The sequence below is a fragment of the Eubalaena glacialis genome, chromosome 7, assembly GCF_028564815.1.
Source record: "Eubalaena glacialis isolate mEubGla1 chromosome 7, mEubGla1.1.hap2.+ XY, whole genome shotgun sequence".
NCBI classification, from domain to species: Eukaryota; Metazoa; Chordata; class Mammalia; order Artiodactyla; family Balaenidae; genus Eubalaena; species Eubalaena glacialis.
In genome coordinates, this window is record NC_083722.1 from 16,637,080 (window position 1) to 16,661,811 (window position 24,732).

Consider the following 24,732-nt stretch of genomic DNA (forward strand, 5'->3'; position numbering starts at 1 on the left):
TTTGATATTTCCTTATTGCCTAATGCAGAACCTAGCACACTGCTGTGTACACTCCATGTGTGTGTGTGTGTATGCATGTGCATACATGTATGTTTATATATACCTTTGTGGGGACAAGGAAGAGGTGCTTGTCAAGTGTTAGCTAAATTAAACTTAATTAGTCATTTTTACTGAACACAATCTTATTAAATTGATTCATGGAACCAAAGTTTATTGAGTGCTTCCTATGTGCTAAGCACCATAATAGGTCCTAGGCATATGTGTATTAGGAAGATTTTTGCATCTCTGCCCAGAAGATGCTTGCATCCTATCAGGAGACACAAACAATTAAGCCAATAATTATAACACATTGTATTACAGAATTTTGTACAAGATGCTTGGAAGCACAGGAGAGGAGCATCTGAATTAGTCTGGTTGGTCAGGAAAGTTTCCTGGAAGAGATATTCATTATGCAAGAAGAGTGAAAGGCATTTTAGACGGAGGGAACAGCAAATGACAAAGCGTAGAGTTCTGACTATGGTGTCGTCCAGTGTTAGGTTTACCTGCAGTAGTGGTTGTGTTGTGAGAATGTAAGGGAGAATGTTCTTGATCTTAGAAGCTATATGCTGACATATTTAGAGGTAAAGTGCCCTAATGTCTGCAACTAATTCTCAGATGGTTCAGGAAATAAAACAAACAAACTTGTATTTTTGGATGTGGAGAGAGTGCTCACAAATGTGACAAAATATTTTTCCTGGGTTTAGGTGAAAGAGGTACAGGGATTCGTTGTACTACTCTTGAAACTTTTCTTGAAATTTAGCAGTGTTCAAATAAAAAGGGGAGGGCTTCCCTGGTGGCACAGTGGTTACAAATCTGCCTGCTAATGCAGGGGACACAGGTTCGAGCCCTGGTCCGGGAAGATCCCACATGCCGCGGAGCAACTAAGCCTGTGCGCCACAACTACTGAGCCTGTGCCCTGGAGTCCACGAGCCACAACTGCTGAAGCCCACGTGCCACAGCTACTGAAGCCCACGCACCTAGAGCCTGTGCTCTGCAACAAGAGAAGTCACCACAATGAGAAGCCCGCACACCGCAACGAAGAGTAGCCCCTGCTCACTGCAACTAGAGAAAGCCCGCGCGCAGCAACGAAGACCCAACGCAGCCAAAAATTAATTAATTAATTAATTAATTTAAAAATATATATATAAAGAGGAAAAGAAAACCCTTCAGGTCACTAATTAAACTTTTTTCAAAAGTTTAAAAAAGTAGTATAAACATGATATAATTGAAGAATTACCTAATTAATAACTGTCTTCTATGGTGGCCTATTAATTGGGTATTTATCAGTGATAGATCATTATTCTATAAAAGATAGCCTTGACTGAATCTGCTGTGATGCTATCTTTAATAAAATTGTTATTTAAGTTCTTTTTTATCTAAATGGGAAACATAAGACCATTGAGTGTCTAATAATAGGATCAGAAGGGACCAAAGGAGTTATACTGTCTAATTCACTATTAAATGAATAAGCTAAATAGGTAGAAGGCTGCCTATGTATATTATTACTTAGAAACATTGCCATTGAAGAAATTTCCATGACCTTTCAAATGCTTAAACAGAGGGTCATATTCATTTGTGAATTGTCTAAGATTATTTTTTAAGAAGAAAGAGCCCATAAAAATCTAGTTAATATACACTGTGACCCTTAAAAGAGAGAATGGGGAATTAAGAGCAGAGAATGTAATGCATATTAAATAAACATAACAGATAATGTATAATTCATATTCCTTATTTTGGCCATAGAAGAAAATGGATAATGAAGGCTGGGATGGATGGTTGTGAAAGACTAGGGGATGGAATTGTGGGAGGAGGGAAAGGCAAGGTTAGTAGTGGAGAGTGCAAGACAGAGGAAGAGAGAGAACACATCTTCTGAGGAAGAAAGATATAGCAGACTTTGAGGTGATTTTTTTTTTATTGAAGTATAGCTGGTTTACAATGTTATGTTAGTTTCTGGTATATAGCAAAGTGATTCGGTTATACATATATATGTGTGAGAGTGTATGTGTGTGTGCATTCTTTTTCATATTCTTTTCCATTATGGTTTATTATGGGATATTGAATATAGTTCCCCGTGCTATACAGTAAGACCTTGTTGTTTATCTATTTTATATATAGAAGTTTGATTCTGCTAATCCCAAACTCCTATTTTATCCCTCCCCACTGCCTTTCCCCTTTGGTAACCATAAGTTTGTTTTCCATGTCTGTGAGTCTGTTTTCTGTTTTGTAAATAAGTTCATTTGTGTCATATTTTAGATTTCCCTTATAAGTGATAGCATATGGTATTTGTCTTTCTCTGTCTGATGTACTTCACTTAGTATGATAATCTCTGGGTCTATCTATGCTGCTGCAAATGGCATTAACTCTTTTTTCATGGCTGAGTAATATTCCATTGTGTATGTGTATGTACCACATCTTATCCATTTATCTGTCGAACATTTAGATTGCTTCCACGTCTTGGCTATTGTAAATAGTGCTGCTGTGAACATAGGGGTGCATGTATCTTTTCCAATTATAGTTTTCTCTGGATATACATCCAGGAGTGGGATTGCTGGGACATATGGCAACTCTATTTTTAGTTTTTTGAGAAACCTCCATACTGTTTTCCATAGTGGCTGTACCAGTTTACATTACCACCAACAGGGTAGGAGGATTCCCTTTTCTCCTCATGAGGTGATTTTTTTAATAATTATGTTTAATTGATGTAGATTTTCTTACCATCTAGTGTTTTTTAACTATTGATCCAATTAATCACTGTTTACAGTGTTTATATTTTTATAATCACTATTTTTAGAGACTCTACTCATATGGAATAATCGAAACAATTTATTATGATGGAAATTTTCCCCAGTGATAAAGCAAAAGCTACCAGAGAAATATCACTTCTCTGACCAGATAAAATCAATCTTCACCCATATTTTAATTTGTTACAATGAAGCTCATACACAGGAAGAGTTATAGTGAGTTATAATCTTTTGAACTTGAGTTTTGGCAAAGTTTGGTTTTTCAGAAAGGATTTTCTTTGTTGTGAGACTATTTGACTGAGAATATCATCTTTCTTTTATTATTAACCTTTTATGTCTTCTACTTTTTCCATCCTCTGTCATCTCAAATTACTATGAAGCAGAGATCAGAATGTAGCTGTTGTAGCTGCTCTCTGCTCAGGGAAAAGTAGTGTTAGAACTATAGGCTGATCTGTAATTACTTGGGTAAAATGATAATGGATTCCAATAACTTAACTTTTCGAAGCGTTTTCCTTTATAAGATGCATTTCATTTCTTCCTAGTGTTTGCTTTTTTTTTAACCAAAATTAACACAACAAAAGGATGATAGATGATCTTATGAACCTAATGTTCATTAGAAAAGTCAGATAGACTGAATAATTTAAGGAACATGAACAAAAGTCAGGTAGATGAACAATTTTAGGAAAAAGTAAGATTCCTCCTTGGATGTTTAAAAAAAGCCTCATTCCTGTCTCCTGAATTTCTACCCACCACTTTCTTTTTTTGCATGTATTTATTACAGGCATGGGAGTTTTTACTGGGCATTCACTTCTCTTATCTCAGTTCTTCCTGCCTGCTTCTCTTTTTTATTTTCATGTGTTTGTTTTTCTGGCATGTATTAGTCAAGATCCATGTTACAGTGTAGATGGGGGTCTCTCTCATTGGGGTTGACATCATACCCACGTCAAGCCAGCTCAGTTCGCCCTTGATCTTGGTTTCTAAGGCTGTGTTCTCCAGTACCCATCCGCCTCCACATCACCACTGATAGGGATGTATATGAAGTTCCCAGGATGTCTGTCAAGTGTCCCTCACCGGCGCCTGAGTAATAGCCAATCTTAGATCACAGAAGTTTAATGATGAATCCATATCTGTCATGAGCTGGAAGAGCTGCAGGGCACATAGTAGGTAAGGGCTTAATAAATGTTTGATGGATTAATAAAGAAATGAATGTGCAAAGGAATGTAGCTCATAACTGAAGTCCTTAAGGAATGAAGCTGTTTAGGCAAGCGCTTCTGTCCATAAGTATAGCCAATTAAGAGTGCAGCTCAAAGCATGCATGTGTGTCCCAATATCCATTAGTGATTACAGACTGCAGCCTTCGGTTTCCCTGGTGAATTCATATGCAAGCTGACCTGACAGGCACTGCTTGCACTATGAATAATCACAAGACTTCGGGATTCCACACTGAGCTTCACCTTTACTATGAAACAGCTTTCTGTGGCCTAACTGTGGGAGGGATCAGCTCTCATTAGAATGAATGCTTGAAATATAACCTTACAAACCTGAACTTTCTCATGTTAAGAGCAAAATCATCTTTGACAAATTTTTGGATTGAATTGGCAAGGCACAGTTCTTCTCAAGTCCAAGGATTTCACATTTTGCACATGCTTTCTTATTTCATTGTGTTTTAAACCAGGTTGCTATTATAGAGAGCATTTTAGCAGCCTTGATCTTGGAGACATCATGACCATTATTCCTGTTGTTGCTGATGTAGTGTTACAGCTGCTTCCTCTTCATGTGATTTAATTTGAAGTTTCAGCCCACCAGGGGGCTGTTGGTCCCCACCTATGCAGCTTGAAGAGCTGGATGCTGTTATTCCCATTCCTATTCATAGCGATTTTTCCCCTTCTGTATTCATCTAGCAACAACAAGGCACTGTTCCAGGAACTCGCGCTCTCTACATAAGGCGTAACATGGAACCATTTGGATGGAAAAATTATAAATTAAAATTATTCTGTTCATTTTAAAATATTCATATTGTGTTGCTCAGATGCCAGTAACTGGAAAATCATGGATAATGTCCTGTTTTTATAACCTCTTTCAGAGTGTTTTAAAATCCATTTATGTTGTTACTTAGCCATCTCTTTCCTGGAGTGGATTTTGTGATAAGATTTTTTTTAAAAAGGCTGTATGAGTCCAGTGTCTGATGGCATATGTAATATTAAAATACAGATAATACCACTGATTGCAACCAGTTTTTTTCAATAGAAAAATATTTACTCCATGTACAGAGAATATTTATAAAACTATAGAGCTACAAAGGTAGCCTGTGGACATGCCAGATTATTTACTTTGAGGATAAAACTTTTTATTAAATGATTAAAACTAAGCAAAGGTTTATTAATTTCTGAAACTACATATTTAAATTAAGATATCCCATATATTCATAACATTATTGATTTTCAAATATTAAAAACACCTCTAACTTTTAAAATGGAGCTGTTTTTTGTTGTCTCCTGTTCTTTAATTTTGGGAAACTAATTTTATTTCTATCCTTGTATTTTCCATGTTGTCTGGGTGTGGGTGAGGACGTGCTTGTCTCAGAAAGATAGTAAAGTGGGGAAAAGTGAACATGTTTTTATGGAGGTTGGCTAGTTTGTTGATAAAGTAAATATATCTCTTCTTCTAAAGGAAAGAATAGTGACTGGAGATGTTAGCTTCATGTATTGATATATTTTTCCACCTCTGTGGAACATGTTAAAGAGAGTGAAGATCTTTCCTTTTTGCTTCTTTGTTCTGTAAGTTTTAAGTTCACATTCACATAGAAGCTATGTGTTCTATTTGTTGTCTCTCTTGGCTAGGAATATTTAAATGTATTTTTGAAATTATTCTGTTCTGTCAACTAAAGACAATTTAAAATTTTAATTTTAAGACTCTTCCTAGAAACTTCTACTTTTGGTTCAGGCTGTCTTCTTTGTTTGTGTGCCTTGTGTGTGTGTGTTGAGGTTCTTCAGAAGCAACAAATCACGTTAGCGTGAACAAATTTCACAGGCCCATTTCACTGTTTATTTTAGCCTTGTGAATCATTTGGCCTTTTAAAACAGGCTAATCCTTTAATTGAATATGCCTTCAGAAAGATTCTGTGTGCCCTGAAAACTTGGGTGGCTCTTGCTAACTCTGCTTTATTTATTTTAAGTAATACTAGGTGATCCAGAAGTATTTCCTTTCAATTTCTGGAAGAATGTTATTGCAGGCCGGTAATATTGGAAGTCAGGATTCTTTATAACAACAACAACATGGAAACATAGATACGTTTTTATAAAGTCTGATTGATGGAAAATAAGATGCAACCTGTTCTATTTTTAGTAAACAGCTTTTTCAACACAGATGCTTAGTTTATACAGCAGCCAGCTTCTTTGAATGCAGCAATATAATGCACTCTGTTCTTAATTGAATTAAGAAAACAAATTAGCATGGTTACTACAGGAGAAATGGGTACCTCATAATTAATAATTTGTGAGTCAAACTTTAACGACACTTGACGCTTTCCTTGGGTCGGTGACAGACTGATCAGTGAGTTAACTGCTGGTGGTACCTATTTTGTGGAGTGACTGTTTCAGTTCCGGGGCTTTTGCTATTCAATAAACTAGGTATTGTCTGTGATGGGACTAAAGCTTTAGTCTTGATCAAAGTGCTTTGGAGGAAGCATGGTTGAACTGATTGGCTGTGAATGTTAATCACTCCATAGGATGCACTGATAATTTACAGCATTGTTGTAACCCTCTGGTGTTCATAAAATGAACTTAATGACCCAGTGCCACCATGGGATAAGCTGCTTTTTCTCTGCAATTGAATACCCAGGCTGCCTGCATATCAGTGTTGAGAAATACTGCATTAAAAAGAGTGAGCAGCTGTATGATGAAGGCAAGGGCTCTGCAACAGATTTGTTAATTATCTCCTTTGATTCACAGAGGGTGTTTGTGAAATATGGTTGACCAGTGAAGACACAGGGGCTTATGGCAGAGATATTGGCACCAGTCTCCCCGCACTGCTGTGGAAACTGGTTGAAGTGATTCCTGAGGGAGCAATGCTGAGGCTTGGCATGACAAATCCGCCCTATATTTTAGAGCATCTGGAGGTAAGGAAAAGCACCCCATTTCCATGCTGACACAGAGACGAACCAATCCAGACAACGTGGCAGCCTCAGCACCATCACATGAGTTTCATTTAAAACCACTTTCACATTTTTTTTTTTTTGTGGTCCCACGTTACCAAGAATGAATCGGGAATTTCAAGTCCCTTCTTTGTCAGTCTGCACATCTTGTTTCTGCTTCCTCACCATTAATTAATGTTGCCTAGATTTTCCAGTATTTGCCATCTTGTCCCACTTCTTTGTTTCTTCCTTACAGCCCTTCAGTTTTCCAATGCATAAATTTGCCTCAGTTCCTCTGTCTATAACCCTTGTCTGTTTCAGGACTGCTACTACGTTGCATTGATTTTGCAACCAACTGTAACATTGCATTATCTGAACTACTGTTAGCCCTACCAATAAGGATACTGTGCAGTGGAGTTTAAGGATGTTTTAAATTTGATTCTTTTGTCTGGTGATAGTTAGGGGAAAAATGAAATCAAAGAGATGTAGAGCTTTGTAGTCTTCCACTTGATTCTCTTGTGGTCACTGTGAAAAAAGGAGTCATGATAATGCAAGATCCCTGGTTTTGTTTTTATACCTTCCATGGATGAACAGTGTGCCTACCCTCAAGTAGCTTACTATTAAACTAGGAAAATGGACCTGTGTACAAGTAACTGTGGTACTTGATGACAAATGATAAAATAAATATGAGCAAAGAATATGGACAAGGGAACAACCATGTAAATGAAAAAGTACATGCTGGGATCCATGATTATTATTTGAGAAATAAGATTATGCTATTAGGCCCATAGTTAAGAATAAGAAATCTAATAAGTGCTGTTGGAGAGTCATGTGCAAAGTACAGAAACAACTCATTTATGTTTTTATCAGTTGTGTTCTTTGCAGTTAGTTTGTACAGAAAAATGACATTTCAGAATTCTAAAAGCAAGTATAGTGGCTGAAATTTAATGTGAATGAATATTCAAAGATTATTTCTGTTGATTTGATTTGAGGCCTGTACTTGTTGAGGTTGTTGTTGAAAAGCCACCCTGCTATCAGCAAACTATTTTAGAAATTCTGAAAACAGAGTGGATCGCAATCTGATCGTTAATTATAAATATCTAATGAAGAAATTTAGCGATCTCAATTTTGTTTTTCACATTTTCCCAACCAGATCTTTTTAGTAAAGGTGTGTGATTTATATGTTAACTTTGGTACTTTGGACAGTGTGTGACTATTATGATTTGCTATTTAAAAGTAAGCCACAGGCATGTCAGTTTTTACTTAACCCTTTGACGTGGCACTTGAAAAAGCAAGTGATTCTCTGTAAAAATCAAATCTGCTAAGAGCTATAGCAGTCTTGCTATGTTTGCAGTAAACGTGAGGCATCCAACATGAAGATCAGGAGATGTGCTGGATATATGGTGGGTAGGAAGAGAAGTAAGCCCTGCCAATATACAGCTGATAACACCCCAGTTTCTTTGGATTTAAAAAATCTTATCAAATTTCAAGGGAACATTAGTAGCTAGAGTCAGAGCAGTTCAGGTGGGGCTACAGTCAGAGAAGTTCAGGTGGGGAGTAAACACAAGGGGAAAAAAATCATGTATTGGCTCTGTGATGAGAAACCTAATATCTCTTGGAATAAACTCAACCCTTTAGTTAATTGCAAGATTGTAGGAACCAGTGTCGCGTTTATAGCAAACTCTAATGCTCAGCATCTAAAGTAGTGCTAGAGTTGTTGACCTCCGAATAGATGCTCCAGAAGAGCTGCTAAAAATCAACAGAGGATGGTAAATGTAGCTTTACGCTTTACCTGAAAAAACACAAGTGTTTATTAGTTCATAGATTGTAGTTAGAGTGATAACAAGTTACAATTGTTATAAAATTACCTTTTAAAAATTCTTGCTTTAAGATATCTATAATGTTGGCCTTCCCTCCTACATTCTCATTTTCACGAGGCGAGGACCTTGTCATATCTATGTGTCGATCTACCCCGCCCACTAGTGGCTCAATAAATGAATGAATAAAAGATGAATAAAGGAAGAGCCTTTTTCATAAAATAAATTGTAGAGCCCACTCTATCATCTTGAACTTTGAAGTCGTCTGGCCAGAAGAGGCAGCACAAGATGACAAAGTAAATGAGCTTCAAGGGTGAGAGTTTGTCCCAAAGAAAGCCACCCATTCCCCTCCACTTGATATGCAGGGAGTAATTCCATCCTGTGGTTCCACAGCAAAGGAGAGAGCAGTCCAGAGGAATCAGAACCAAAGGAGACAAACAAAGAAAGATGTGCTAGAAAGAAAAAACCCAAGTATCTGGAAGCAGGAGCTTTTCAAGTCTTCCTCTGTCGCTTTGACAAGACCTGCACACCTTGGTGGTGGTTCTCATCCTCCTCTGAGTGGCAGAGCTTCAAGCTCGCAGTGTCCTACAAACACATCCTTCTGTAACAGGAAAGGTGTCTGAGCTCCACAGGCATCACTGGCTTCCAAGTGTGAAAAAGGACCTTAGGGAAGGGAGCCAACCCCATGGAGCCTAACCCCACACCCGCGATGCATCGTATTTCCCATTTTCCTCTCACTAAGCTGAGACTGCTCTGAAGAAATTACTTGACTTACCTAAAGTGCTGAAGAGAATTCATCAATAAGAAAAAAAAAGAAACGGGAAAAGCTGAAAACGGGGGAAAAAAATAACACCAGTGAATGACAGGTGATGATTTTTTTTTAACTGCCAGGATAGAAGGAAGCCACTCTTGAAAAACTACTCTGATGGTATAATACACTTACGGTGAGGGTTTCTGGCGAATTGTATGGGTAGGACCCAGCCTGCTTGTGTTTCTGGAAGATGCTTCATGCTACAGACTTTAATTATAGAGCACTTCACGGGGCTGTTTTCCTTCCTCTTGGTTATGTTCACTTCACATTCACCTGACTCTTGAGATTTTTCTCTTAAACTCTTTTACCAGTTTTTTTTTTTTTAAATTGCACAGTTTAAAGGGGAAATCATTTAAAGGAAAATACCAAAGTTTCTATCATTATTTAAACGTATGGAAAAATAGGTCTGTTGAAAATACATTTTATTAAATCTTCCAAGGGACAGAAGATATCACACTTAACGTAGGATGCACGTCTAACTTTTAATTGAGAGTCTAACATTATGTGTGGCACTTTATTTAGTAGATATTGAATAAATGTGTAATGAATAAAAGGAAAGGAGGGAGAATTCTTAATCCCTAACAGGCAAAGTCAAGTATCTAATTGGAACACCTACAAACCCTATTTTTAACTTGTCACTGCCCTAAAAAACCATATGGGATTCATTTTAAATGATGACATAAGTGTCAGAGATATCTCAAACATATCTATATATATGTATACCATATATATATGGTGGGAAAACACCCTGGAATTGAAGAAACGTAATTATAAGCTTATGTAATACTTATTAAATTTGGATATGAGGTAGAAACAATAGATAAAACAGTAGATTAAAAAATATTTTACCTCATCTTAGGTCTGTCATACCTCTTTATTACCCATAGAATAAAGATAAGCTCTTTATCATGACATGCAGGGTCCTTAAGATGCTTCCTCCATTACATCGCTGTTTGCTCTTCCCTTTGCTACCTTTATGAGGTCTCCTGTGTAGCCTGTATTTTTTTTAACCATTTTATACTCCTGCTATTTTTACTTTAACTTTTTCCCGTTTCATACTTACCACATGATGACAGTTGTTAGTATTGAGTTAATCAGATACACTGATATTTGCTACTATTGGGTTGGCCAAAATGTCCATTCGGGTTTTTCCGTTAAAAAAACGGGTTCTTAATGGAAATACATATGTTGACTAATACATATGTTGACTAATATATTGCCCCTATAGTGGCAAATAAGAGATATTTTCCCTCTATGTTTGCTTTCCTGTTGATACCGCTGAGATAATAACACTGACATATTCCTGTTTAATGAACTCTGACCTTCTAGGTGGAGCAGCTTGTGAATTTGATTACTCTTGAAACTACATTGCTTAGTTTTGCCCTCTGCGTTGTAGGTAGCCCACAGCTAAGGTATTAATTCAGACTGAACATAACACATATGAACCCAGCCAGGTGTGATGTGGCCAGTGACAGTGGTGCAATGGCTACTGGTACCTGGGCACCAGAAGGCACTGGTAACGTTATTCAACACTGCTTAATAATAATCATAATAACGTCAGTACAATCTCTTGGGCATTTATTATTTTCTAGAAACCATACTGCTTGCTTTACACATATTATCTCTTTTCCTTCTTACAGTAAGCTAGCTATATAGGTATCATTATCCTTATTTTATTGATTGAGAAGCCAAGTCTTAGAAAGCTTTAATAATTGGCCAAATTACATAACTAATTAGCAGCTGAACAGGTTTCTAATCTTGTCTGACTCTAAAATGCTTTCTGCTGTACTGCATCTTCCATAAAACCTGCTCAGGTATTTCCCAGATTCCTTCCATGCTTTGTCAGACTCTGTCCAGCCTATCTCTGTGGGCACTCATCATGGTTCATCATTACTTATTTACACGTAAATCCAACAAGACTGTTATCATCTTTAGGAAGAGGCTGTATTGTTTGTCTTTGCATTTCAGTGCCTGTGATGACATGCACTTAATAAATGCGTGTGGAATGATGTGATGGCTCTAAGTTTAGCTGTTCTTTGACTGCATGTCTTATACATATTGAGGTACCTTCATATCTGGGCTGAGCGTCTAGTTTTGGAAGAGTTTGTGGATGGTTGTCATATGTGTTTCTCACTTATGAGTCACACTTTTGTGAAGAATTACTAGATGGTGGAGGAGAATCCATCTAAGGGATATGCTTTATTATTTGCCCTGCTAAAATATTGTAGTGACAGATAGTATCTTTAGGACTACCTAGAGCAAATGAGCTCATTATATGATTATTGAATTTGTAGATTATCTAGGCTTTTAGCTTCTTTCTTCTCCTTCCTGCTTCTTAGCTTTCACTGCTTTTTGTAGTCTCCATCAGAGAAGTCAGCAGTGGATGGTCAAGGAGGAGAAATTAAAATCAGGCAATTTGTCTTGTTTTTCATTTTATGGGTTGGCTGGTAGGGAAAAGATATTAAAGCTGTTGACCAGAAAGGGATATGGGAATTATCTGTGGATTTTATTTATCTAAGCTATTCTGGTTCTCCTTGTGTTATGAATAATTTAAAATAACTGTTATCTTCCTTGAAGATGCCTGTATGTCTTAAAGTCATATCAGAATTTTAGTGCATCACTTAACAACCTGGAACAGAGAGGGCAAGTTGATTAATTTGGAGTGCAAATGCTTGTTATTAAGGACTTTTCCTACATTCAAATTATAAATAAAGCAAATTGGTTATTTTAAAATTTCTATTACTCTGTAAAATATTGCTGAGAATACTGACACTCATATTCATATTGATGTGCTACATTTTATTCAGCTTGAATTAAAATGTATAAGTTCTTTAAAGATTTATATTTAGTATATTTCTGTTATTTATATTATATGTGTTACATTGTGTAAGGTTAATCATAGTGGTATTTTAAATGTTCCATCTGTTTTTGGTTGAGAAATCTTGTAGTCACTACAAGTCAGTTTCCTGCTACCCTTGATTTTTGTATATTTACTTCTATTTAAATGACCTTATGTTCCAATCCAATAGTACATTTAGGAAAATTAATTTATCTGGTAAGACAGTAGATATCTGTCAAGGACTTTTGCTGCATGGTAATTTATGAACATTAATAGTATGTTTGGCTTGGCAGACTTTTGAAAAATGCCTCATAGTTTCAAAGTAATAGCAAACACAATACCTGCTGTGCTTATGTTTCATCAAAGCAATACAGAATTTCCAAATTGAAGTCAACAGTTCACATGGGGTCTTTAAACTTTTTTTTTTTCCTTAAGGCTTATACTTTCCAGGATAATAGAAAAATATGTAAATAGATTTTGTGCTGTTGTATACAAACTATTTCACCCTTTTGGTGAATAGAAGGACATGCTCAGTGATTCGTTTTGAGCAAGGAAATGGAAAGGAAAAATCCTTTATTTCTGCCATCCACGTACTATAGCTTTTGGAACTTGTCAGTGTAGTTTGTGTGACTGTTGGTACCCCGTTTCTTACTGATTAGAATCATCAGCACTTTACTTCATTCTTAACCTGGCATTTGTGAATAGATTTCAAGAGGTCAGTGAAACCTCTAAAACTGGAAACCAAAGTTTGTGCCTATCTGAAAATTTAGGGGGAGGAAACCATCAAATATTAAAAGGATTCATATACTTAATAAAAAGCTTATCAGGCCTAATTATGAGAGCTGAGAGCAGCCCCCCTGGAAAGGAATGGGGGTTATGCCCCAGCCCTATGTGCCGAATGACTTGACTCCTTGTGATAAACATGAAACTTAAATGCTACTCCACATAAGCATGATGGTGGGCTCCACCCCACATTCCAACTCTGCTCCTCCTTGGAGGGATCTGGGTCTGAGCACCAGCAAAGCTTCAGTCTGGCCCTTCTACCAAAACATTTGCACCTCTGCGCCTCCTTGTATCTCACCCCGTTCCGTCCTGTGATCCTCACTTGTTCCCGCTTCAGGCTTCAGCTCCTAACCCCAGCCCTGCCCAAGAAGCCTCAGCTTTTCTTGAACTCAACAACTCCTCAGAAAGACTTCCATAGCTTATTGCTTCTGACTACTGAGCTTCAGTTTGCAATGTTCTGTCTGGGTGATTAAGCCTCAGGGTAACATGCAGGCCAGAGGACCCAGAAAAGAAATGAGCTCTTAACTAGATAGACTTGATCTCGACAAATAACTCCTTGTTGCTGTCCTCACAGCCACAGACTCATCAGTTTCATCAGGAATTTTATATTATGCTTATCATCTCAGGTATGTTTTCGGGGGAAAATGAACTATTTTGTGCATGAATGTTTCTCATGTTGAAAATATTGGGTTTCTCTGTCTTTTGGGGGAGAACAATGGAAAATGCCTTGTTTTAAGATTCTATTTATATGGCCAGCAATAATTTATACAGAGACCCACCCTGTGGGCCTCCCTGCTGCCCTCAGTTACAATTTCTGAATTACCAGATAGCATGGATGGGAGTCTAGATCCAGCAGAGGAATATAAATAGTCAAATTGGCTTTGGTTATCATAATATGATTTAATCCACTTTGTGATAAAAACTATCTGAACTTTGCAACCACTAATATCATCATTTTATCTCTTGCCATTGGCCTAAGTTTATTGCCAGTGAAATCCAGAGACATACTGATATTCATTGCCAAAAGAGAGGATCATTTTCCTGAAAGCAAAAGAATGTAGGGACATAGGGATAAAATATGGGTCAAGATGATAAGTAAAAAGGCCTCAGCAAATGCTTTATAAAGAAACTGGTGTCATAGTCAAACATCTGGAACCATGTCTGTGTGTGTGTGTGTGTGCGTGCACGCTTGCATGTGTGTGTGTGTGTGTGTGTGTGTGTGTGTGTGTGTATATATATATATTGGGTTGGCCAAAAGGTTCATTTAGTTTTTTTCTGTAAGATGGCTCTAGTAGCACTTAGTTGTCTTTAACTTCATCCTAAACAATTTTGTTAGATTGTATGTGACAGCTGTCATATCAGCGTGCATTTAAAAAAAGACATCAAAATTGGTGAATTTTTAAAAATTTATTTATATTTTGGCTGCATTGGGTCTTTGTTGCTGCGTGCGGGCTTACTCTAGCTGCAGCGAGCGGGGGCTATTCTTCGTTGCGGTGCACAGGCTTCTCATTGTGGTGGCTTCTCGTTACAGAGCATGGGCTCTAGGTGCGCGGGCTTCAGTAGTTGTGGCACGCAGGCTCAGTAGTTGTGGCTCGCGGGCTCTAGAGTGCAGGCTCAGTAGTTGTGGCGCACGGGCTTACTTGCTCCGCAGCATGTGGGATCTTCCCGGACCAGGGCTCGGACCCGTGTCCCCTGCATTGGCAGCCGGATTCTTAACGACTGCGCCACCAAGGAAGTCCAAAATTGGTGAATTTTTGTGTAGCCATTTTAATATTGAGGATGGAAGAAAAAAAGCAACATTTTTGGCATATTATGCTTTATTATTTCAAGAAAGGTGAAAATGAAATCAAAACGCAAAAAAAGATTTGTGCAATATATGGAGAAGGTGTTGTGACTGATTGAATGTGTCAAAAGTGGTTTGCAAAGTTTCATGCTGGAGATTTCTTGTTGGATGATGCTCCACGGTCGGGTAGACCAGTTGAAGTTGATAGCGATCAAATCAAGACATTAATTGAGAACAATCAGTGTTATACCATGCGGGAGATAGCCGACATACTCAGAATATCCAAATCAAGTGCTGAAAATCATTTGCACCAGCTTGGTTATGTGAATCGCTTTGATGTTTTGGTTCCACATAAGTTAAGCTAAAAAAACCTTCTTGACCGTATTTCTGCATGCGATTCTCTACTTAAACGTAATGAAAACGTTCTGTTTTTAAAACAAATTGTGATGGGCGATGAAAAGTGGATACTGTACAACAATGTGGAAAAGAAGAGATCGTGGGGCAAGGGAAATGAACCACCACCAACCACACCAAAGGCCGGTCTTCATCCAAAGAAGGTGATGTGTATATGGTGGGATTGGAAGGGAGTCCTCTATTATGAGCTCCTTCTGGAAAACCAAACAATTAATTCCAACAAGTACTGCTCCCAATTAGACCAACTGAAAGCAGCATTTGACGAAAAGCGTCCAGAATTAGTCAACAGAAAACACGTAACCTTCCATCAGGATAACGCAAGACCGCATGTTTCTTTGATGACCAGGCAAAAACTGTTACAGCTTGGCTGGGAAGTTCTGATTCATCTGCCATATTCACCAGACATAGCACCTTCGGATTTACATTTATTTAGGTCTTTACAAAATTCTCTTAATGGAAAAAATTTCAATTCCCTGGAAGACTGTAAAAGGCACCTGGAACAGTTCTTTGCTCAAAAAGATAAGAAGTTTTGGGAAGATGGAATTATGAAGTTGCCTGAAAAATGGCAGAAGGTAGTGGAACAAAAGGGTGAATACATTGTTCAATAAAGTTCTTGGTGAAAATGAAAAATGTCTTTTATTTTAAGGCACTTTTTGGCCAACCCAATAAAGCAGAACACTTTAATATTTCAGAATTGTCAATATAATTCTAGGATACTAGAAGCCTGGAAATTTACAAATTTTGATTGTGGCATACAAAATATTCCTGTTTCATCTTTTAGTATTCTAGTGTACGTTTCAGTTTCTAAAGGAGGGCATTAGATACGTGATGGTTTAATTTGCATCTTAAAAGGCGTTTCACATTGCTGTTTTCCCTGGATCCTTAATTTCACAGGAGTAGCTAAGAAGGCTTCCATGTCACCTGTCGCAATTAGTATAGTTCAAACTCCACAATACACCATCTGTGGGCTTTATCTTCCTCATTAATTTAGGAAGTCAGTTATGCTCAAACCACTGAGAAAAGCCGCCTTCGACTTGCCTTCATAAGCACAGAGCATGGCTAACACATAAGGCATTCAATGTAGTTTTTTTCTTTACACTTTTCTTTTGGTACTAGGATCATTTCTGTATTGATTCTTTGCTCTGATAGCCTATGAAAGACTACCCTAGGCCATTGCTAATTCAGCACTTAGTAAAATGAAATCCTCGTATTTTATATCAGGTGGGTAATGGAATTTTCACGTGATTCATGGTGTAGAACAGAAAGGTTGGTAATGAAGTTAATGGTTCAGGGAATACTTGAGGGACATTCTGCATATTTTTCAGAAAGTAAAATGCAGTTCCTTACTTTGCTTCTGTTTATTTTTAATATACTAAATTGTTTGTTGTTTTTAGATCCAATATGCATCGGTTCTTTTTCCCACATCTTCCTTTGTCTACCACAAAAATAATCCACATAAAAATGTTAAGCTTTCAAATTTTAAGTCCAAAATTCTTTAATGTCATTTAATAGTAAATGATGATTGTGTCCTAAATTGGAAACATAAGCATTTTTATATGAATAAGAACACCTTTATTTGTATGTGTTGAACAGAACTATCAAATAGATTATAATGGGCATGAATAGTGTATGTGTAATGAATCATTTTTAGCATCAGAGGATGCTGCATGTGGGCCAGAGAAGTCAAACTATTTAGAGTAATATTGAAAGTTCTCTAGTTATTCATTAGTTTAGGTGGAAAAAAACTATTCTGTCTCTTTTTGTAGCATACATTTTTCTGTGTTTTTAAAATCACTGTGAAGAGTTTGCTGCTTGTAAAGCATTGTTTGACTAGAGAAAGTATTGTGGATTAGAGTGTCTCTAATATATGGCAACAAAGAAGTAACTTCCATGTTTACATGTTAAAATATATCTAAAAAGCAAGCTTTACATCAATTTTTTATTATACAGTCATATGGAATGTCATCCTAAATGCCGATCAGTTGAAATTTCAGACGTTAATCTTTTCATTAATTGGCTACTATATACTCAAGCTTTGTCTTTCCACCTCAATAGATCCTTGTTATTTTTTCTTCCTCTATTCCTCTATTACTGCCTTTGTATTAGTTTCCTATGGTGGTTGTAACAAAGTACCACAAACTGGGTGGCTTAAAATAACAGAAATTTATCCTCACAGTTTGGGAGGCCAGAGGTCCCAAATCAAAGTGTTGGCAGGGTTAGTTCCTTCGGGAGGCTCTGAGGGAAAATCTGTCCTGTTCCTCTCTCCCTGCTTCTGGTGGTTGCTGGTAATTCTTGGCATTCCTTAGCTGGTAGACATATCACTGCAATCTCTGTTTCAGTTTTAACATGGTATTCTCCTCTCTCTGCGACTAAATTTCCTCTTCTTTATAAGGACACCAGTCATTGGATTGGAGTCCACCCTAATTCAGTATGACCTCATTTAAACTTGATTACATCTGCAAAGACGCTATATTTCCAAAGAAGCTCATTTTCACAGGTTCTGGGGATGATGACGTCAACGTGTCTTCTTGTGACACACAGTTCAGCCCACAACAGCCTTCTTTTGTGGTAAATAGATATTCTCTATGTGCCATTTTAATTCATATATATAATCTTTAAAATTTTTTTTTAGTGGTTACCTTAGTATCTTAATCTATAACAGTCTAGTTTAGGTTAATATCAACTTTGTAACAGGATACACAATTTTTGCTTCTATATATAGCTCAATTCCCTCTCCCCTTCTTTATGCTGATGGTATCAAACAAAGTATATCTTTGTAAAATGTACACCTATCAACGCATTCATAATTAGTGCTTTATGCAGTTGTCTTTTAAGTTAGATAAGATAAAAACAAGAATTACAAACAAAAACCACATTTATACTGTTACCTTTGTAGTTACCTTTACCTGTGCTCTTTATTTCTTCATGTGGATTGGAGTTAGTGTCAATTCATTTCAGCCTGAAGGATTCCATTTAGTACTTCTAACACAGGTCTCCTAGAAAAGTATTCTCTCAGTTTTTGTTTATCTGGGCATAGCTTAACTTTTTCTTCATTTTTGAAGGATGGCTTCTCTAGATACAGAATTCTTGGTTAACAGTCTTTCAGCACTTTGAATATATCATTCCACTGCCTTCTGGCCTCTGATTTCTGATGAGATATCAACTGTTAATCTTACTGAGGATCCCTTATACATGATGAGATGCTTATCTCTTGCTGTTATCAGGATTCTGTTTTTATCTTTCAGCAGTTTATGAGATAGCTAGGTATAGATCCCTTTAAGTTTATCCTACTTAGAGTTTGTAGAGCTTCTAGGTTACATAGATTGTTTTTCTTCAGATTTCTGAGTTTTGGGCCATTATTGCTTCAAATATTTTTCTGCCTTTTTCTTTCCTTCTGGAATTCATATTATATGTATGTTGGTATGCTTGGTGGTGTCCCACAGATTTCTGAGGCACTGTTAATTTTTATTCATTGTTTTTTTTCTGTTCCTCAGACCAAGTAATCTCAATTGACCTGTCTTCAAGTTTGCTGGTTGTTTCTTATACCAGCTCAAGTCTCCTGCTGAGCCCCTGTAGTGAAATTTTTACTTCATTTCTTTTACTTTCCATACCAGAATTTCTATCTGGTTCTCCTTCATAATTTATCTCATTATTGATATTCTTCATTCAGTGAGATGTCATTCTCATGCTTTTCTTTAGTTCTTTAAACATGATTGTCTTTGCTTCTTTGAACATAGTTAAAATGATGATTTAAAGTCGTTGTCTAGTATGTCCAGAATCTGGGCTTTTGCTGGGAGAGTGTCTATCGATTGCTTTTGTGTGTGTGTGTTTTTCACATTTTATAATTTTTTGTTGAAAACTAGACATTTGACTATACTTTTAAATATAATGTGGCAGCTCTGGAAATCGGATAGTCTTCTCTTGACAGGATTTATTGTTGTTGTTGTTGTTTGTTTAGTGACTTTTCTTAATTAATTCAGTAAAGTCTGTACTTTGTTATGTGTGGCCAGTGAAGTCTCTATCAAATTAGCTTAGTAGTCACCTCATGATTGGACAGAGATTTCCTTAAATGCCTGGAACCAATAAGTCTCTGTCTTTGTGGAGGAGCCCTTTGTTCATATTGGAGCATCCTTCAATGCTCAGGTTGCCTATACCTCCATCTTTACCTGCACTTCCTGTTTGTGTAGAACCTCAGACTTAGCCAGAGGTGAGAGTTAAGGGCCTTCTCATGTCTTTACTGAGCAGGTGCACAGCCTGGACATGCACACATCCTTGTGCATGCACATGGCCTTCTAGATTCCCAGGAATGTGTCAGTGTGTTTCAAAATCTCCTCTGGACATCACATTCCCTAGCTTTTCCTTTTATGCTTTTTGATTTGCTTATTATTTGCTCTGTTATTTGCAGCCCCAGGCAGCCATGATGTTAAGCAATTGCAGATGATTATTTTTGACAAATGCCCCTGGGAAAAAGGCTTTTCTACTGGGTGAGTGCCAGGTCAGGTTAAATAAGAAAGCCATGTGAGTAGAGTCTTCCATGAAACCACTGCACAGGGCAAATACTGACAGTTTTTCTGGGAATGGGGCTTTGAAGGAGCTCCAACCCTCTTCTGCCCCCTTCAGTGGCTGCCAGACTGCTGGTTTTCACCATGATTGAAGGTTGTTGGTTTTCAAGGCCACCACAGAACTGGGGAGTGGGAGGTGAGAAAAGGGCCAGTTTAAAATGCCACATAACTTTCTGTTCTTACCAAGATTGCTCCATTTTTCTTGAATAAACACTCATCAGATTGCTGTAAGCCTTTAGTTAATTTCCAGAGTTCTGAAAAAAATTGATTCTGACCATTTTTGTCACTGTCCTCATTGCCTTTTATGTAGGAGAGGATTTTCAGAGGTCTTTACTCTGCCATTCCTGCTGATGTGATTAAATATTACTTATGCCTTAAAATGGGCTGCTTCTATATCTGTCAGGCCATAAGTGTATGGGGTTAGCTCAGTATTCTTCCTTAATTTTTGTGTTCCATGTCAAAGGTACCGTCAATCACTTGTGGTTCCATCTGCCCTTGTAAAGCTTTTGAGGAGGAGCTCATGTCATTAGTAGGTTACTGACAGCAGAAGATCACTATTAATTGAGTCTCTCAGTGGCCTGTAACAAACAACACACTCACAGAAAGCACAGAGATTTAGAGACTAAAATGCATACCTCATTAGATACTTGTAGCTGTGGGCACCACACAGAGGATACTGTGGCTTACTCAGACGGAACCTTGCATATGACATTTAGTTGCTTCCCTCTCTTTCTTTATTGATTCTTTTTCTAAAAACCATACCCAATACTACTTTGTTATTTATATTCTAATAGATAGTTCAACTTCCACAGTCACTGTCTTTTATATTGTTGAAGCTACTGTAGATCTCTTCTCATGAAAATGCTTTGGGGGACTTCCCTGGCGGTCCAGTGATTAAGACTCCATGCTTCCACTGCATGGGGCATGGGTTCGATCCATGGTTGGGGAACTAAGATCCCACATGCTGTGTGGAGTGGCCAAAAAAAAGAAAGAAAATGCTTTGTTTTCTTGAGAGATGGTGTCCCTATCACTATGCCATGTTCCATCCTCTGTGTAGTCTTCCAGAAAGCTTTGCATATCAATTGATTAGGTATTTGTTAATCAGAAAGATGTTTGCTGTTGATGCTGCTTTACTAAACTAAAAAGATATCAAACTTAGAATTAATAGCTATAGATTCTAGAGTTTGTTAAAAAAACACTGGAAAATACTGGTAATTCGAGGATATGTAACTCCAGGAATTAAAGAGTCATTTTGAAATTTGCAGTACATTGTTTTACTGTCATGAAAATAAATGCAGATTTTAAAGTTCCTCAGTTTCTTTACCAACATTTTTGTTGAAGTATCTTTATGATGTTTTTATTTATTATCCTTCTAACTTAATGGGACGTGACCGTACTGAAGTGTTCACAGAAGTAGAAGACCTGAGTCTGAATCAGTTTGTCATTAATCTGACAAATTCGTTGAATCTTGATCACTCTATTTATATTTCAGTCTTTTTAAAAAGAAACACCATTTTGAAGGGGCTGAGCTGAATGAGATAGGTTTAAATTTTTTCCATTTGACCTCTTAATTCTGAGCCTTCTAAAATCTTTGCAAACTCATTGTACTTGATGTAACCTAGAACTTAAAAGAAAAAAAATAGCATTTCAAAGAATTGTTGTGCCATTCCATTATCTGGTATTTGGTATGAAATAATCATCCCAATACTTGCTTTGACAGTTGTATCATATTTATATAAGCCTGTGTCAGAGAGGCCTGGAACCCAAAAGCTTTCTGTTTCTGTAGTGAGTGTGGGGAATCACTTACTGAATTTGCATCCTCTGCCTAACACCTGAGAATGAAACATTTCTTTTGGATAGCATGGCCCTCCTCACTTGCAAATGCTTTTCATGTCGCAAATGATACAGTAGAAAAATGAAATCTATGGAAAACCATGTCAAGAAGATCTCTCTCTTATTCAAGGAATGATTATTGCATAGATGGAGTATTCTAGTTCCCCACCTATGACCCTGGAGAGAAATCGGGCATCATGTTGGTGGCTGGCTTCATGAGGCCTCAGACATACCTCTAGCATTCATTCTCAGTCTCCCTGGGCTTGGGGCACTCTCTGTTCTCTTAGTGAGTCAAGTCTCCCAGGGCACCAGCTACTCTTCTTTTGTATATGGGCATACCTCATTTTATTGTGCTTCACAGACATGGTGCTTTTTACAAATTTAAAGGTTTGTGGCAACCCTGCATTGAGCAAGTCTATCGGTGCCATTTTCCCAACAGTGTGTGCTCACTTCGTGTCTCTGTGGCACATTTTGCTGACACACATATTGCAAATTCTTGCAATATTTAAAACTTTTTCATCGTTATTATTTGTTATGGCGATCTGTGATCAGTGATCTCTGATAAAACTGTTTCAAAAAGATTACGACTTGCTGTAGGCTCAGACAACTGATGATTAGCATTTTTTTAGCAGTAAAGTATTTTTTGACTAAAGTATGTACACTTTTTTAGACATAATGCTATTGCCCACTTAATAGACTACAGTATAGTATAAACATGACTTTTCCCACCCTTTTTTTGTTTTTCTTTCCAACTTTGAGATATAATTGACATATAATATTGTGTAAGTTTAAGGTGTACAATGTGATGATTTGATTCAAATATATACTGTGAAATGCTTACCACAACAAGGTTAGTTAACACATCCTTCACATCACCTAATTACCACTTTGTTGTTCTTGTTATGGTGAGAATATTAAAGCTCTATTCTCATAGCAACTTTTCCTCTATACAATACAGTATTGTTAACTGTAGTTACCATGCTGTATATTAGATCCCTAGAACTTAGTCCCTCAAAGCCCTTACTGTTTCTGTAAAGAAGTTGTCAAAAGAAAGCAGGAATAACAATAACCTACTTCTGTTTCTCCATTCTTCTGTACTTCCATTCTTTGATATAGTCCTGAATGTGCTGCTGATTTGTGTGGGGCACTGAGCGCATTTTTCACATTTCTCTGGCTTTTGATGTTTTCACATATCACCTGGGGCATAATAGCAGTTACCCTGTACGAAGAATATTAAACAATGTATCAGCAGTGCCCTATGGGATGCTATATAAATGTAAGATTTTGTTTTATCTGGATTAGAGTAACATTGGTAGGACAATGAATTAATATCTTAGAATAGTACCTGACATACAGGAAGTACTTAATAGTTTCAGCTATTAATATTACTATTATTATATCAGAATTTTGGAATTTTACCTTAAAATAATGTATCAGATCTGAAAGTATATAACTTGTTCTTTATTTTTCTTTATGAAGGTATCTTTTGGATCAGGCCTGTACAACTTTTAAGGATTTGCTTATCAGAAATCTCATGATTAATAGACCAAGATGAAGTCTAGGGTCCTCATGGGGAAGGAGAAAGAGATCTAGTGAGGGAGTGAAGCAGGACTCATTGAGGAAGTGAGAGACTTTCCAAGGTCTCTGGGGTAGGAGTGCCTTATAGGTGACTAATCACTACGAGCAGAGATAAAGGGATGCCATGATTCACCTGGGCTCTGCTGTAGTGCTGCCATCTGTCTTTTGCCCATCAGAATGTCTGTGAGAGTCATCCATGTTGTTTTGTGTGTTGGGAATTTGTTACAGGTCCATTGCTGTGAAGCGTTCCATTGTGTGAATACATCATAGTTTGTTCAGCCATTTTCCTGGTGAACACTAGGGTGATTTCCAGGTTTCAATTATTATGAATAAAGCTTACATGAACATTATCATACATGTCCTTTGGTGAACAGGTGCACTCATTTCTCTTAGGTATATACGTAGGAGTGGAATTGCTGGATCATAGGGTTGACATATGTTTGGCTTTAATAAAACTGCCAGCCATGTATGAGAGTTGCCACTATTCTCTTAGATAGACTTTTGAATGGGAAGACCCTTCAACAGATGGCCTAGCATAATATTCCCCCTATAAGGTGAAGTGTTGGGATTGGTTGTGAGTTGGTTTTTTCCAGTAGGTACTTGATGTAATGCCTGTTCAAGAGAATGAAAACCTTCAGAATGTACAGGTTTTATTTATGTTAGATATGTTTGTATGATGGCAGATTGAATAATTGAGCCACATGTTCTGTTAGAATGCATTTTGGTATAATTTAATCTACCTACAATACAATACAATTTAGAAGATTTATATTTGAGAGGACACTGTTCTGAAAATCTGAAGACCTTGGTTCCAACCCTAATTCTAGCACTGTGTAACTGTGTGACCTTAGGCAAGTCATGTAACCCCTTTAAATCTTTGTCTTTGTATAGAAGTAGTAGCAGTGGAAGAGGAATTTGATATATATATCACTTAGTTTTCTCATTCTATGATTTTTTAATAAGTCACTTAAAGTTATTATGTTAAATTATTACCTTACATATCTAATTAATAAATTAATGTAATACATTAATTTTCATTAACTCAGAAAAGTGATTACAGACTCAAAGACATGGAAGTGACTCACATTTTAGACTACTGAGACTATAGGATCTACTAAACCAAAAATGTCCTTTAAAAAAAAAATTTATTTATTTATTTTTAGCTGCATTGGGTCTTAGTTGCTGCATGCGGCCTTTCTCTAGTTGTGGCGAGTGGAGGCTACTCTTCATCACGGTGCGTAGGTTTCTCATTGCGGTGGCTTCTCTTGTTGCGGAGCGAGGGCTTCAATAGTTGTGGCATGCGGGCTCAGTAGTTGTGGTGTATGGTCTTAGTTGCTCCACAGCACGTGGGATCTTCCCGGAACAGGGATCGAACCCATGTCCCCTGCTTTGGCAGGCAG

At 37.2% G+C, this 24,732-nt stretch overlaps 1 protein-coding gene across 3 annotated transcripts in view; it reads left to right on the forward strand.

Annotated features, from left to right (window-relative positions):
- CDKAL1 (CDK5 regulatory subunit associated protein 1 like 1) overlaps positions 1–24,732 on the forward strand; it is a 669,678-nt gene that overhangs the window by 383,157 nt on the left and 261,789 nt on the right. For all 3 annotated transcript variants that reach the window (XM_061194866.1, XM_061194868.1, XM_061194867.1), the window contains exon 10: positions 6,731–6,897. In XM_061194866.1, the coding sequence (XP_061050849.1) occupies positions 6,731–6,897 (167 nt within the window). The remainder of the gene's footprint in view (positions 1–6,730; positions 6,898–24,732) is intronic.